Source organism: Pipra filicauda, unplaced genomic scaffold (assembly GCF_003945595.2).
Source record: "Pipra filicauda isolate LSUMZ 115617 unplaced genomic scaffold, ASM394559v2 scaffold155_size1731166_pilon, whole genome shotgun sequence".
In the NCBI taxonomy this organism is placed as follows: domain Eukaryota; kingdom Metazoa; phylum Chordata; class Aves; order Passeriformes; family Pipridae; genus Pipra; species Pipra filicauda.
In genome coordinates, this window is record NW_024104051.1 from 1,421,722 (window position 1) to 1,436,712 (window position 14,991).

Below are 14,991 nucleotides of genomic sequence, written 5' to 3' on the forward strand. Positions count from 1 at the left end.
GGATGATCCCAGGAATGCACTGCCTAGCTCACCAGCAGAAGAATTAAGGCTGGTTCTTTCTCCAAGTAGTCTCAATGCCTTGAGCCAGAAATAAGGTTGCAGATGAGTATGGAGACTATACTGCGTAGGCCTACTCTCTAACATGTACAAATGGGCATAAGAGCGAGCAATATACAGAAATCATCTCCTGATTGTCTACAGAAGCTGACCCTCATGACTAAAGCTGTTTTAACTACATATGTGGCTATCAACATTCTTGCTAAAATACCTGCAGAACTGTTGTCCAGTCTGAAAAGGTTCCCAACTGCAGAGCTCTCTCTTGCAGACATGTTTTCAAAGGAGACTGAAGGAAGTTTAAACTCACAATCTCTTGCAGACAGAGGGTAGGAAGACAAGTTGAAGCTGCTCATCAAGATAACACATACTTGCTGTGTACATACAAAAGCAATGGCACATTTTCTGTCAATCACTCTGAAAGTTTAGGAAGAAAACAGGAGATACCACATAGATGAATTCTGATGGCATCTGTCAGCAAGCTCAGTTTGAACATAAAAACATTGTTGTAAAACACTTGCTACAGAGTGCTACATACTTAATGTTAAGTATGCAAGGATTTATCTTCCATTTGCAAACTAATACCTTGTGTAGTAAAATGTTTCCTAGCAGTTACATCAACACATAAATTTAGAATAGCCTCAGAAAAAACCCAATACAATTACCAGTAGTCTTCTTCTGCAGGATCTCTTCGTTTCCCCGTGTTCTTCCATTAAACTACATTGGAAATCTAGCAGATGTTTAGCTCATGTGCTTCTCTAACATGGTCCATGTATTGTTAAGAATGTTACTTGGGTGAAGATACGTTTCCTGTTCACACCCTGCTCCTCCATCCTATCCCAGTTCTGAAATTGTTTTCCAAATATGTTTTCAGAGTCATGATTATCATTTCAGAAAAACATATCTGACATAGCAGCTCACAAAAGTAAACATTTATTTAATACCAAATAAAACTAAAGGTCATTCTGGGTCTAACTTGCAGATCCAAGGCCTAAAGCTGAATCCAAAAGCAAGGTAAGTCACTTGAATCAGGCTTCCACAGTCTTCAAAACAAAGGGCTAGCTGAAACTGGACCTTTTCTGTATATTAGAAATACGAAGAAAGCAGGCACTGTAGAGAACTGACTCCACTTTTGAAAGGCTTATACCTGTGTGCAGAATCTATACATTTGCTATCACACTAACATTACAGTTTTAATGTTGAGATTTAATACACATATGCTGTAAGTTCTGTACACATGGATGCAAATGTACCTCATACTGCTCTACTGCAGTAACACCATCACTTTCAGTGCTACTTCAATTTTTCTCATTGTCTGCTAATGTCAAAGATGTGAGGTATAGATGAAAGACGACCAACTGTAAGTGCTTTTGCTTATCTCCTGAATCTTATGCATATGGTTGTAAGCTCAAAATGTGTAAGAAAAAAAGGTCTGAAGAAATGCCACCAATGTTTCAGAATAACTGCACACTAATGACTTTCCTTAATTGTTTAAAAACAATTATCACTTATTGATGAAAATATAATATTAAAGCAAATCAGCACGAAAATATCACAGGACTAAACTAAAAATAAAAATCAGGAGTATCTTGCCAAAACCACACATGATGCAGAAAGGCTTCTGTCAGTATGCAAGAACAGTGACATCTTGTGGGGGTTTTACAGAAGTGACAGAGGGATAGAGCAAACTAGTCTGTGATGTTGGGTAATTAAAGGAAACACTACTTCAATAGTTTATTTAATACATATACCCTTAATATTTGGTAGAAATTAGGCTTTATTGCTTTTATAATGAAGAATGAAAATTAAAAAAAGAAAGCAGATAAACAGCTAGTAAGAAAAATTTCCAAAATAAAAATTAATGGAGTGGGGTGGAGTCCAAATAGCTCTGCAGCAGTTTCTTCTGCTCTCCCAGGAAGTAGTTATATTTATCACTTATATATTACTCATCCAATATAATAATGGCATAAGGGCAAAGTTATAAGAGACTAAAATAGGAATTATGTTGTAAAGGCATACATTCGAACATAAAAATGACATCCATATTAAGCGGTTTTTAAAAACACACACATAAATATTTAATAAATAAAGCATGAATAGCTTTGTTGTTCCTTTCCACTGATTAACAGACTATGCCAAATTCATTATATGTACTTCTTGAGAAAGCAAAGTTTTATCACAATGGAAAATTAACATATCCTACTTGCCAGTACAGTATGCAATATTTGGACCCTTCAGATTGCATCAGAGCATATGAGTTTCTGGAACAAATCATCAACTGCTTTGAAGTGTCATAACTCAGCCAAGATACTCAACTCTGACAGCTTACAAAAAGCAAAAATGTTTTTCGTTTTTTTTTTTTTTTTGACAACTTTGCACCCAAACTAAGTTACAGAAACAAAACATTTACAATCTGGAAGATGATAGATTTTTCTACCAGAATGTTCACGTGTTTCTCTTATTTTCTTTTACCTGAGTAACCTAAGTAAACAGATTACAAGGCAATTTAAACATATTAGCTAATACAAGGTTTACTGGACTTCTCATATATAGAAATGTACTTTGACACTATTTGCAGTTTTACAAATAAAAAATGAATAAGAATTTTAAAACATATTTACCAAGCAGCCATGTCTTTGATATCTGTACAGATCAATAGGTGCTGTGGAATTATGTACAGAATTTATCATTTTAAACAGCTTTTGTGCAACCTGGCTGTAATGTGCACTTAAAGAACTGCTGTCAACATCACACATCTGTAATTTACTGGTGCCAGAAATGGAGAGTACAGGATAAGACAACAGCTCCTAAAATAAGACTGTGCTATGCAGACATCTGTACATAATTCAAATAGTGCATATTAATCAATGTCTGATGAGGAATAATAGCTGCTAATACAGACACGGGCATTTACAGGTATTACGTTTGTTATAGTAAGTATGGACGATTGACCTTTTCCATACAGAAACATTAAAGGAAAGGGCTTGAAGTAGGAAGTTATATAATAATTAAAGAAGGGAATTTATGTAATAAATAACAAAACTTTTGATTTAACTTGCAGAAGATAAATACAATAGGAAAAAAATCCTTTACAGTAGCAAAAGATCCTTTACAGTAGCAATGAAAAGTTCAGAAGCATTGTCAAATCAAAGGTAATTCAGCTTTACTTTATAATTATAGCAAATGAAAGTAAAAACAAAAAATTATTTTATCTCTGATAGTCTTGTTAGTGTACTTCCGTGTTATTGTATCTGTCAGATGTTTCCTCCCTTTTGTGCTCTATTCACACTACCACTTTTGATTTTTGAATTTCTTTTTTTGAAGTTTCTTTAGTCCAACATAAATCCATAGACTCTAAAACACAGTGAATATGCGATTTGCAGACTGGTGTGAGTGAAAAACCATAGGAATATAATCACTTTTACGAGGTAAGCTTGGAGTAACTTGGAGGAGAGAACTTGCGCTTCAAGTACTTGAGAATGTAAAGTGGAAGACAGCTTACAACAGTGATTGCTGACACTTTCCACAGGAAGGTCACAGTTGTGATAAAGGCAACATCTGCAGAAATAAAAAGGGAAAATAAGTAATGGGAGCTGGTAACATGGGAAGTGGAACTTCCATAGTGCAAAGTCAATAAAACTCTCCTAATTGTTTGCTTATGCTATTGTCCAAGACCATGCAAAATTAAAAAAATAAAGGGCAACAAAGCAGCAGAAAGAGAAAGCTAACCTCAACATTTTGGTTTTGCCAACTATTTTCTCTAGACAGGAACTTCAGAGTTCCTTTATGGTGCTTAAAAAACTGTGCTTTGCAGCACAAGTAATTTTAGGGGAAACAGAATCTCAGCTTAAAAGCAATACTCTCTCATAAGAAAAAGTTAAGTCAGCTCATTTTTCTACTAGTAAGAACGATTTCTATCTCCTATAATACAAGTTCCCAGCCACAAATTCTGCTACCAGTTTGGATCCTTTATTCCATATTGATTATTTTTCTCTGAAAGAGTCACAGCAACTAGCCTGAATGATTCTTAAAACTGTAGAGATTAAATGAGAGCCCAAAAATTTCAAGGGAAATTTGTAGTGATGTTGTTACAAGCCACACTGAAAAGTTAATTTTTTATGACAGACATCAACAAGAATGGTGACAACTCTGCACTTGCTACTGAATTCTTTTGACCATATTTGTTATAATCAGGTCATACTTAATTATCATGGGAAGATCCCAGAACCCAGGTAACCCAAAAAATTTTTTTATTATTTTTTCCATTATTTACAAATGTGTATATTAAATAATTTGCTAGTCTTTAATGAATTTTTAAAAAATTTTAAAAAATTCAAGAAAAGTTAAACTTCACCTACCTAAGAAAGCTCCAAAAGACACTCTGCCTATACCTGTTTCACAAAGAGGGAAAATGAAAGATTTACAGAAAATACAAAGGTTATGCAAAAAACCAAAACCCTAACAGCTTTGGTACACAAATAAGGAAATAAAAAGATGTTAGCAGAATTAACTGGAATAGCATTGCCTTTCACATGTCAATCAGAATATTTTAAGCAGCAATTAAATCAAAACATTTTGAAAACACAGATTTTACATTTGGTCATGTTTTAAGATCATAAGTACACTGGCACTTCTCTTACGTTTGACTTCAAGGTATAATGTATAAACAACTCCATCAAAACTGTTTTAATGTGAACTAAAAGTCACTTCAGAAAATGCAATAAAGAAATACTTTACTGCTCCAACTTTACTCATTAAAATACTTTGCCTATTAAATTTCAATGTATAAACTTGTTATACCGTTTTAGCTTAAGCTTGCTTAGACCTATTGAAAGCTTATGTAACATATTGTAGACAGGCCTAATAAAGCCACCGTGTGCAATTAACTCAGAAACATAAAAACTGATTTACTTTCATGGGTCAGAGCTGTAGAAAAGTCTCAAATATTTTTGCCTTTCTAATTTAAATGCCATGTCACGATATAATTTCTTTGGGAGGAGATGATACTTATAAGTAACATCACTGAAAGAAACAGTGAAGTCAAACTGGTCTGGATCATTTTTCCTGATACATGGAAGTTTTCTACATCTTGAACTGCCACCCATCACTGAGGTTTACGCTACATCACATACACTAAAAAAGACTCCCTCCCCCCAGGTTATAATGCGACAGATTAATTAAAGCATTAAGTAGAAGCGAGACTAACAAAAAGGCATTTCCTCAGATTAACTGGTGAATAACACACAGTGAAATACGTCTTTACAGAATCCAACGAAATCGCAGCCCTTTTCAGTACCCTTAATGACAAAAAATACACAAGTTAAATCCCCAGGCTGCAAGAAGCCATGCAAATATTTATAGACTCAGTTGCTTGGGCTTGTCCAGCAAATACATGAGGACAGAAAAACACTTACTTTACGGAAAAGTTTGCAAGAAACAAAGTTCCTGCAGCTTTTACACATCTGTGAACACCATCTAAAGGTGTTTTTCACGGAACACCAGAAAGGACGAAAGGACCGGCTGTCACCAATACTACAGACTTACAAAGGTGAAGCAGCAAGTTCTGCCTTATGAAGTTCCTGGAAGTCTGGACTCAAGTGAGAATACCTGTATCTGCTCTTGCTTGTTCCTCTCATTTGTAATCTGGCTGTGGAGATTCAAAAATCAACCCGATAATCTCTATTAAGGAGTCTGTGCATCAGTCTCAGAGAAAATAAAAAGGTACTCTGGCAAACCTGAAATAATGTACAACACAAGTACCAATCCCAGCAGGGTTGTTTCTTCACTAAAATTTGACTCCTGAGAAATCTGGGAAGTAACAGAACACCTAGGACAGGCAGTGAAGCATTTACTGATTAAAAAATAATTATATAATGTACATACACTACTCTAGTGTTGAACACCTGCGACATGAGAGAGTGAAAGCAGAACTATGAGACTCCTGGAAACTACCATGTAACATTTAATTCTGCTGTGATAGAGAAGAAGGAGCTGTATTCTGCTCCTCACAAGGTATAATTAAAGTTGTTACATATATTTCTGTAAATTACATTTGTAAAATCACACTGAGACAGTTGTTTTTACTAAAAGATAAGCTGATACAAGAAGAAATATGTATTATTTTGCTGCTCAGATCCTTGACTGTTAAGATTTGCAGTTAAAATGTATTCTTTTATCTTGTGTCCTATAAACAATCAGAACCTTAAGACACAGTATGTCATACTACACCTTAAAGCAAGTTTAATATAAGCTTAGTATAATTATGAAACAGTGATTCTTATATAAGGTATCTATCCTAATAGCCTGCTGCCTCACTCTCTAGCAATATTTCAGCTATTTTAACCTTGTTGGTTAGATCTAATGAGGCCCACTTGGTCTGGCATATAAAATAATGCACCAATTCAGTGAAAGATCCTGATTTTTTTTTAATAATCATATATATTTTCAGTACTGCAAATTTCAAAGCCAATTTAAGGTATGTAGTTTGGACTGTCAATATTGGATCAAGGATGTTTGATCAAGTGGTTTGAGTAAAGTTTATCATCCAGATAAATAATACTAACAGGAATAGAGGTTGTCAAATTCTAGGAGAAAAGGGTAAGAGAGAATTTAACCCAACATTAATTAGACCTAATTTAAACTCAGTCATATTTCTTATAATGAAAGCTGGATTTCAAATCATCATCTATTCTTAACTGAAAAAAACACGAGAAAAATATATTAAAAATATAAACTGGTTCTTTGCTCAAATACTTCTACTATTACTCACCAAAATATTCATTTAGAAATGCAAGAGAGGCCACATAGCAGCCAAGACTGAGGAATTCAGCCACCACCATTAACCAGTGCCATGTTCGTATGGTCAGTGCAACCATCAAGAGCTCAGTCAGGATTAGGGCAGTGAAGGAAATGGCAACAACATGTACAAATTCAGATTCAAAAAGCAGCAGGGCTCCATACATCAGAATACCACCTAGGTAGGGTGGAAAGGTACACAAAGTTAACAATATGCTCTGCAATAAAATTTCACTGTACCAGTTTTCACAATTGCACACTGAATATTTGATTACTTATGAAAATATGTCCAGTAATTTTTTTAATAAGATAAAAACATAGATATTTCTAGAAGAAACAAGGGGTATTTACTGTACTTCGTAGATGTGAAATAAACCAACCAAAGTAAAGCCGTAAAGAAATAAAACTATTAGAAAATTAAACACCTTTTAGTGCAATATATCTGATGAACTGTTAATTAACCTCATTTTGTCAAGTGTTGCAAATAAATGAGATATTGTTGAAAGTGTAATTACTTTTAACTGATTACATAATTCAGATTTCTTCAACAGTACTTCTGTCATTCCATGAAAGAAAACTACTGTGTAAATACGTGCAATGTGATAAGCACTCATTAAAATTTTTCTGGATTAGCATTTAATTAAAAACATGTCCTTTTTTAGGTGACATGCATCAATAAAAATACCAATCCATGCTGTGTTTTGAATAGGTCTGGCACACCAGAGGAATATCGATTTACGAGATAAACAGAAAGCAATATATATAACTGCTGATGAAATGTTAAGCTTTGGGAATTCAACCTGCAGCTGAAAAACAATATTGCTAATAGCAGACAAAAAATTCTCAGTTCAGTAAAGTTAGGACTCTCTCCTACCTTGGTAAATACTGATTAAAACCCAGATGAGGAAGGTCTTAAATGACAAAGATCTTCCCTAAGGGAAACACATGAGAGGACAGTTAAACATGACTTTAAAAAAATAACTCAGATCATATATTTTTAATACTTAAGTCAGTAGAGAGACATTTTATAAGTAAAGTAAGTAGTATTTGAAGTGATACAGGCTACAAAGCTTCTAGCTGTTTTTATGATTCTTCATTACAAACTTGTATAGAAATTGCACAAAGTCTAAATTTGGGATTAAGAGAGCTAAGGCCTTAGACAGAAGGGATATTTTAGCTTGCAATGCACTGGCTGGTTTTCAGAAGGATAAATACAGTTAAATTAGTCACTTTTTTATTTAAAATATTCAGAAAAACAACAGCATTGTGTACCTACTGACCTAATCCTCAAGATCAACTGTTACTAGTAACTTTTAAATGTGGGATAAACTGCCCATTTGCATTCACAGAATGAGTCCTTCAAGTTTTCAGCAAGTAACTATTACCAAATAAATCTGAAATATTCTCGTGATTGTGAATATTTTAGATTAAAACATATGCACAATCAAAGAATAAATGCTGTACATGTGACATAACTCTTGCATTCTGCGATGGTACTGCTGAAATATGTTAGAACTGCAGAGTTGAAAGGATACACATTTTAAAGAATAAAATGACAAACAAAGCAGCCATTTTGCCACAAAAGAAGTGATCAATCTAGAATAGACAAGAATCAGTACTTTACAAAGAAATGTGCTTGACTGCTGTAGCAAGTGATGAACTGACTATTACTTCAGTGGAGGCTAAAACAGATTCTTGGATAGATAAGAGTTCATGGCAAGGTGCTAAGGATATTTTCATAGGTCTCTATATAGTCTTGAATGTTAGTGACAGGCTGAATATACGGGAGAAAGCACAATACAAAGAAACATCAGATTTTTTTTCTCCTGTGAGTGCCTACTCATTTTTCTTTGAGTACTGGAGACCACCATCACCTTCAACCACAGCTCCTAATTAGCAAGATTCGTGAAATATGAATGAGCTTGAATTTTGATTCACCTTTATGGATCTAGAAGGGGTAGGTCATTCCTGAGCTTCTATGAAATGCTGCTCAGCAGGCTGTGAATCACTTCAGATGAAAGCAGGGAGCACTTACTTGTACTTCCTTTCAAAATTTCATCAGCTTTCCTAACCTCCACAGAAGCCACAGAAACAGTAACACTGAGTCATCTGGGGTATGTGATTACACCTGTCTCTCTGAACCACACTAATTTTCTCTTCTTGCACTGAAGCAAATGTGTTAATGCTATTACCTTCTATTCTTCTAAAAATCTAAAAATTTTCATCACTAGCATATCTAAGAAAATAAACCAATTCCTAGGAATAAATTTATAGTCCATGTCAACATATGTTTGAATAACATTAGCATTGGTAGAGCATTTAAGAGTCCTTAATTTGAAAGATGATGTGCAGAAATAAGTAGGCTTCACAGCGTCATGACTAAGGCAGCATGATCATAAACTGTTCTAATAAACACAGTAAGATTAACTTGTAATAGTGAAGTCAAACGTAGTGTGTAACTTTTTGTACTACACATCCATAATCATTCACTGATCATCATCTGCCCCATACAATGGACTGAACCTTCACTTCCTCAAGATTATCTTTTTTTAATCCTGAAGATAATTATTTGTGTTCTACTTATTAATTATTCCTAGATGTACAACATCAGCTGGGAAAGTCAGCAATTCAGCATCTCTGAGAATTGTCACTTAAGCTTAAACAAAAAAACCTCAGCTGTTTATTCATCTGCCCATCCTGGGCATTTTCCAAGTACAAGTTAACTTCTGTTTTCGGAAATAAGATGCTTCCACATTCCATCAACAGGTTTCCACAGGCAAGCTTACAACTGTCTTTAGCAGGTGAAAGCCATGCTTTTTAGAGATTAATCACGGGCTGAAATCTCAAAAACTTTAAAGATTCTCAAGAGGAGAAAGAGAGAATCAAGATCTCCAACAGATGAGAAAATATCCCAGACTAACATAGCTAATACTTAATTTAGTACAGTTAAAAGACAAAGACTGAAAAGTTTGGACTCACTTCAGCTATAATCTGCTTCTGAATTTTTAGAAACATCTTTGAAGAATATACTATCCCTAAAAAGACTGTCTGCTTCTGCCTTGTATCATAACTTTTTTAGCTGACAATTATGGATGGAGGAGAAACACTTTTCGAAAAACTTGCTAAAACAGAATCTCGACATTTGTTTCACTTTTGGAGGGTAAAAAAATTATACATCTTGACTGTTTGCAGATATGTGCAAACACACAGAAAGCAGTAGATTACAGATGATGCAGTTCAGACATATCAGTGTTGTGAAACATGATATCAATATCTATTATTTAAAGGAAGACAGTTTTTGCAGAGGTCAGTAGTAATTTCTGGGTGTTAGAGAAAAAAATAAATCTGTTAATTAATCTATGAGTTAAAAAGGAAAGAAGAGCTGTGAAAATGTAAGCATAAATAACTCCACATCAGGCATTTTGGGGCCAGACTGAAAGCAGGTTATATAACAACAGACCTTCACATTTGAATTATTTCAGTCCAACCATTGGTAACTTAACGAATGTAATGATAAAACTGACTAGAACATTTAGTACCATGGATTATTTTCACAGTACGCACAACACTGCATTAGTTGTGAAATCTGTCTTGCTTGGAATACCTTAAGAAAATGATGGTAAGAATTCTCAGTTTTGCACACCAGAGATTTCATCAGTTGTTCATATCTGAGCACTGAGGATGTTCATACCTTTGTGAGATCCTTATAAAGTTCTGGATATAGCAATGCCATTTCTGGTTTCACATCCTGATCCAATACTAGAGAGAAGACTGGAAACATAGTATATATGGTTGCATATCTAGGTGAAAGGAAAGATCATAAATTAACACTTTTGTATGATATAATTTTAAACTGATTTGCTGAGTTCAATTATTCTTTTTATGTAAGTGGAATTAAACTGGTTCTTTTTTCCAGTACTTAGGCAGTTTACCAATACAGCTTTCATACACAGCCTGCTCTGTGCTTCTGGGAGCTGTCAGTTGTGAGACTTTACAGAGGTTTTATACACTCAAAACCAGCAAATACATTTTTTCTTCTAACACCCAAGCTTATCATCTGTTACCATATTCCCTGTGCACTTGCACTTCAGACAAGTAGTTCAAAGACTGGACATTTAAATTCACCTACAGATGGGCACGTGAAAACTGAAGAAAAAACAACCACTGTATTCTGGACATCATGGTAAAGGTAGGTGGATGAATAAAAGTTTTAACACCTCTGTATTTGGATTTTATTATGCACATGCCAGATGTATACTTTTGTATGTACTTTCCTGGAACTTAGCACAACTATATACAAATATTTTAGCGAGGTCTACTGCTTGCCTCTGCAAAGTCTGGTATAATCAGACCATGATTTGACTATGATTTAAGTTACTGTTGACTTAAGTTGTTATTGTTTACAAGGAGTATAAAAGAAAGCCCTTAAGTCAGAAGGGAGAGAGAATAGGGACAAATATGAATATATGCATACCTCTCAGCTGTATGACTTGGGAAACCATATTGCCAAACCAGCTTCTGCAACAAGACCAAGATGCTCCTAATCCTACATACATTCACCTGAAAGGAAATCTATGTGGCAGACCTGGGTACTGCACTCTCAGAGGAAATTTCATAGTAGCTGCAGCTCCATTTTAAACAGAAAAATCTGTGATTCTCACTGAGGTTTGTACAGCAATCCATGCCACAGCTGAAACTGCTCTGGGAGATTTCCTATTGTTTTCACCCGATATGTGAAAAAGGTTCTATATTTGTCTAAGACTATGCTGATCCCTCTCTCCAGAGATTTGATAATGACTCCTCCCTCATATAGTACATAACCAACCTACTTTGACTTTTTTTTGTAAACTCATTCCAGGTTTTGGTAGTATATCAATGATAAATGGATGACGTTATTTAACAAGTTAGTCTGCTCTATTTATTACCAGATATCACAACTGTTGCTTTTGACTTACCCTACCATTAAGAATCCTTGGTACAAGGGAACAGATGCAAAATAGAAGACTGATGAAAATACAGCCTACAAAAAGCAGATAATTATATGTATTTAATATAATTCTATATACAAAACAATATAATATAGAAAAAACCCCAATACTGGTTGATTAAGATTTTGTGACATTTCAAAGACAGATGCTGTTTTTAACTATTCAGAAAACAAAGTTTTAAATACCTGCATAGTTGAAATAATAAGGCCTCTGTGCATGACAAATTGACCAAGTGCTGCTGATCTTTTGTAACTGTTTCGACCGTGTACCATCAGCAGCCTACCTATGTGTTTAAACTGTGTGATAGAAAAGTCAGCTGCTAGGGAAGCTTGTTTTCCCTCCTAGAACAAACCAAAAATATTCCAAACATGAAACCCAGTGTAAAAGATGCACTTCAACTTTCAAAATTCTAAGCAATAATTAATTTGAAAAGATAAGTTTGCTCCTGCTTTGAAAATTAACCCTGCAATAAGACACAAAGGACAAATTTTGTGCATATTCTAAGATGCAGGGTCAGTAACAAGTAAGTTTAATTGCCTCTCCTGCTTCTTTCAGGTAAATGCTACACAGAAATAACTATTGTGTTTTCTGCTTTTCTTGCTTTTTGTATTTAAAAAGATAAAGCAGAGAACATAGAAGCAAAGCACATATTAAAGACTAAGCATTCTTATCTTACAGCATACTTTAATTAGAAATGATCAATTCAATATTGTTTAAGAATAAAGCTTCTAATCATGTAACTATACTGCTATGTGGCACACATTTGACAATGAAACTGTTAATATTACCTTGCCTTCAATTCCAATTCCACAGTCTGCTGCTTGGATCATGCTGACATCATTTCCTCCGTCACCTGAAAAGTGTCACTGCAATATTCAGTTCTTCAGAGGTTTTACTCTCCTGGTCTTACATTATTTTAGAAACCTCTTACATACCTTTAAATTCTTACAATTAATCTATGGTTTACGATTAATTACTTCAGCAATCGAGACCTTTTCCTGCAGAATAGAGAAGATAACCACACCCTTCTCATGGAATGGTTTTTTTGTGCCACAACTACATAATATCTGGTTGTTGGTAAAGAAGTCTCGTTTTATATCAACTATTTCTCAATGGTGCCATCTACTGCTTAAATTTATTGCAGATTTTAGCTACGAGGATTGTGCCGATAGTTACCTATTGCACACGTGCGTTTTCCAGTGTGGTGCTGCAACAGTTTCACAATATGAGCTTTTTGGGTGGGAGAACAACGGCAGCACACCACAGCAGGACACTGGCAAGACAGCTCTACAAATTCGTGCTCATAATACTTCAGACAAACCTAAGAAAAAAAGACACTTGCATTTATTTACAATTAAATATTACTACATGTAGTCCAACACAAAAACATAGTATAAAGTGTTTTTTTAATGAAGTTTTCCCTGCACAACATTCAGCTGGGGAAAAAAAAAAAGGCAGATTCTTCTGACAGTGGTTTTATTAGTTTTAAAATCAAAGAGAATGTCAGTTTGAGAGCCAACACGCTCTGAGGTGAAGAGAACAGACAATAGTAAGGCACACTGCATACAAATTCCATTCTGTTACTGTACAGGAGACCAGAAAACCAGTAACATTTGCCCATCTAGAACATATATCCTCTAAACAGCATTCAGCAATAAACAAAAGTATCTCTAAAGACAATTTAAAAGTATGTACAAATACTGGAAAAAAAGCATGAAGACACCAATACCTTACTTTCTGAACATAAGCATACAAATTAACATAATTTGACAGAAACCAAGTTCTTACCTCAAGTGAGTCCCCAGATATCACCAAGGCACAGTCATGCTTCCTCCTAAAGGCATTTAGTTCTAAGTGAGCCTCTCCTCGAGTGGCAACCTTCAATAAAAAACACTCACTTTAAAAGACTTTGTTATATTCTTTAAAAAACCCTTACTAAACAAATCAGGCTTTGAGAACTCATAGCCTTGGTTCAAGTGTTTTATCCCAGTGCAAGTCCAACATCCATGGGATGCTACTACAAGCCTCAGGTCTTACGGAGTGAAAAAGCAATCCTCAAACACGGAAAATCTATGTAGTCAGGTTAACTGTTTCCCCACAAGAAGTTCACAAGGGCTAAAAATATTAATAAATTAATGACATTAAAATCTCTGAATTTTGAGCTGGTCTGAGTCTTTCAATGCTGGTAGGGCTAGAGAAAAATGGACAAAAATTCCAAGCAAATCCCAATTTTTAACCAGTAAAATATGTTCTTAGAATAACACAACATGTTATGTCTATTAATTGTTCCTTCAGTTTGGGTAAGGAGGGATAGATTTCAATAAAGATGTTCATTAGTACTAATCCCTTTGCATGACTATGCAGACAAGATCAAGTGGTATGATGCAAAATAACTAGATCACAGATTTTTTTTGTTTACATAATTATTGTTTCAGAAAGGCCCAGCTGTGAAATACAAAAATGGTCACAGGTTACCAAATGGGTTTTGGAAGGTTTTGAGCTAGAACACAGAACATGAAAAATTTAAATTATAACTGGATTTTGACAAGGCTGGCAGATTTGGGATGTTTTGTTTTGTTTGTTTGCTTGCTTTCTTATTAGTTTTTTTTTTGTTGTTGTTGTTTGGTTTTCTTTTGGTTTTTTTTTCCTCCAGTAAATATCAATGTATTTTGGAGCTACCATGCAAGACAATGTTTCAAGCAGAGAATAAAACACAAGCTCTGATTGTACTTCCAATTTTGTCTCCGTTAGTGCTTTGATTAAATAACTTTTTAGATACATGAATCTTAATTACACTGAATGTGAAGTTTTGTCTTTGGCCCACTACTACCCAGAGTCAGATGCACTCCAAAGACCCTTCTCTCTTCATATGGGCTCTACTACCCATAAAATCTGAGTTACATTAAAAAGCCCCTGCAAACAGAAAAACCTATACACATACCCCAATTCAGAATTTTTTCCTTCTTTGCCACAATTAAACATGTAAAGAGAAAGCTATTTGTCTGCCAGCTGTTAGGATTGTGTTGGCCCAGTATAATCTTTCTGCATTGCAGAGATTAAGAGATGTCAGCACTTGCACACGCTGCCGAGCAGTAATTACCCTCTCTGTTCTACATTTCACCTAACAGAATGCTTTTTTTCATTTGTAAATACC

At 34.7% G+C, this 14,991-nt stretch overlaps 1 protein-coding gene across 2 annotated transcripts in view; it reads right to left on the reverse strand.

Moving 5' to 3' along the window:
* Positions 1 to 971: 971 nt before the first annotated feature.
* The window catches only part of ATP9B (ATPase phospholipid transporting 9B (putative)), a 157,456-nt gene continuing 143,436 nt past the window's right edge, over positions 972 to 14,991 (reverse strand). Inside the window, exons 21-30 of one of the 2 annotated variants that reach the window (XM_039379104.1) lie at positions 13,626 to 13,715; positions 13,014 to 13,158; positions 12,626 to 12,690; positions 12,023 to 12,178; positions 11,805 to 11,869; positions 10,541 to 10,649; positions 7,724 to 7,781; positions 6,824 to 7,027; positions 4,413 to 4,445; positions 972 to 3,612 (exon numbers count right to left, since the gene is read on the reverse strand). In XM_039379104.1, the coding sequence (XP_039235038.1) occupies positions 3,476 to 3,612; positions 4,413 to 4,445; positions 6,824 to 7,027; positions 7,724 to 7,781; positions 10,541 to 10,649; positions 11,805 to 11,869; positions 12,023 to 12,178; positions 12,626 to 12,690; positions 13,014 to 13,158; positions 13,626 to 13,715 (1,062 nt within the window). In that variant the 3' untranslated portion in view covers positions 972 to 3,475. The remainder of the gene's footprint in view (positions 3,613 to 4,412; positions 4,446 to 6,823; positions 7,028 to 7,723; positions 7,782 to 10,540; positions 10,650 to 11,804; positions 11,870 to 12,022; positions 12,179 to 12,625; positions 12,691 to 13,013; positions 13,159 to 13,625; positions 13,716 to 14,991) is intronic. The other variant, XM_039379105.1, reaches the window with a different exon arrangement.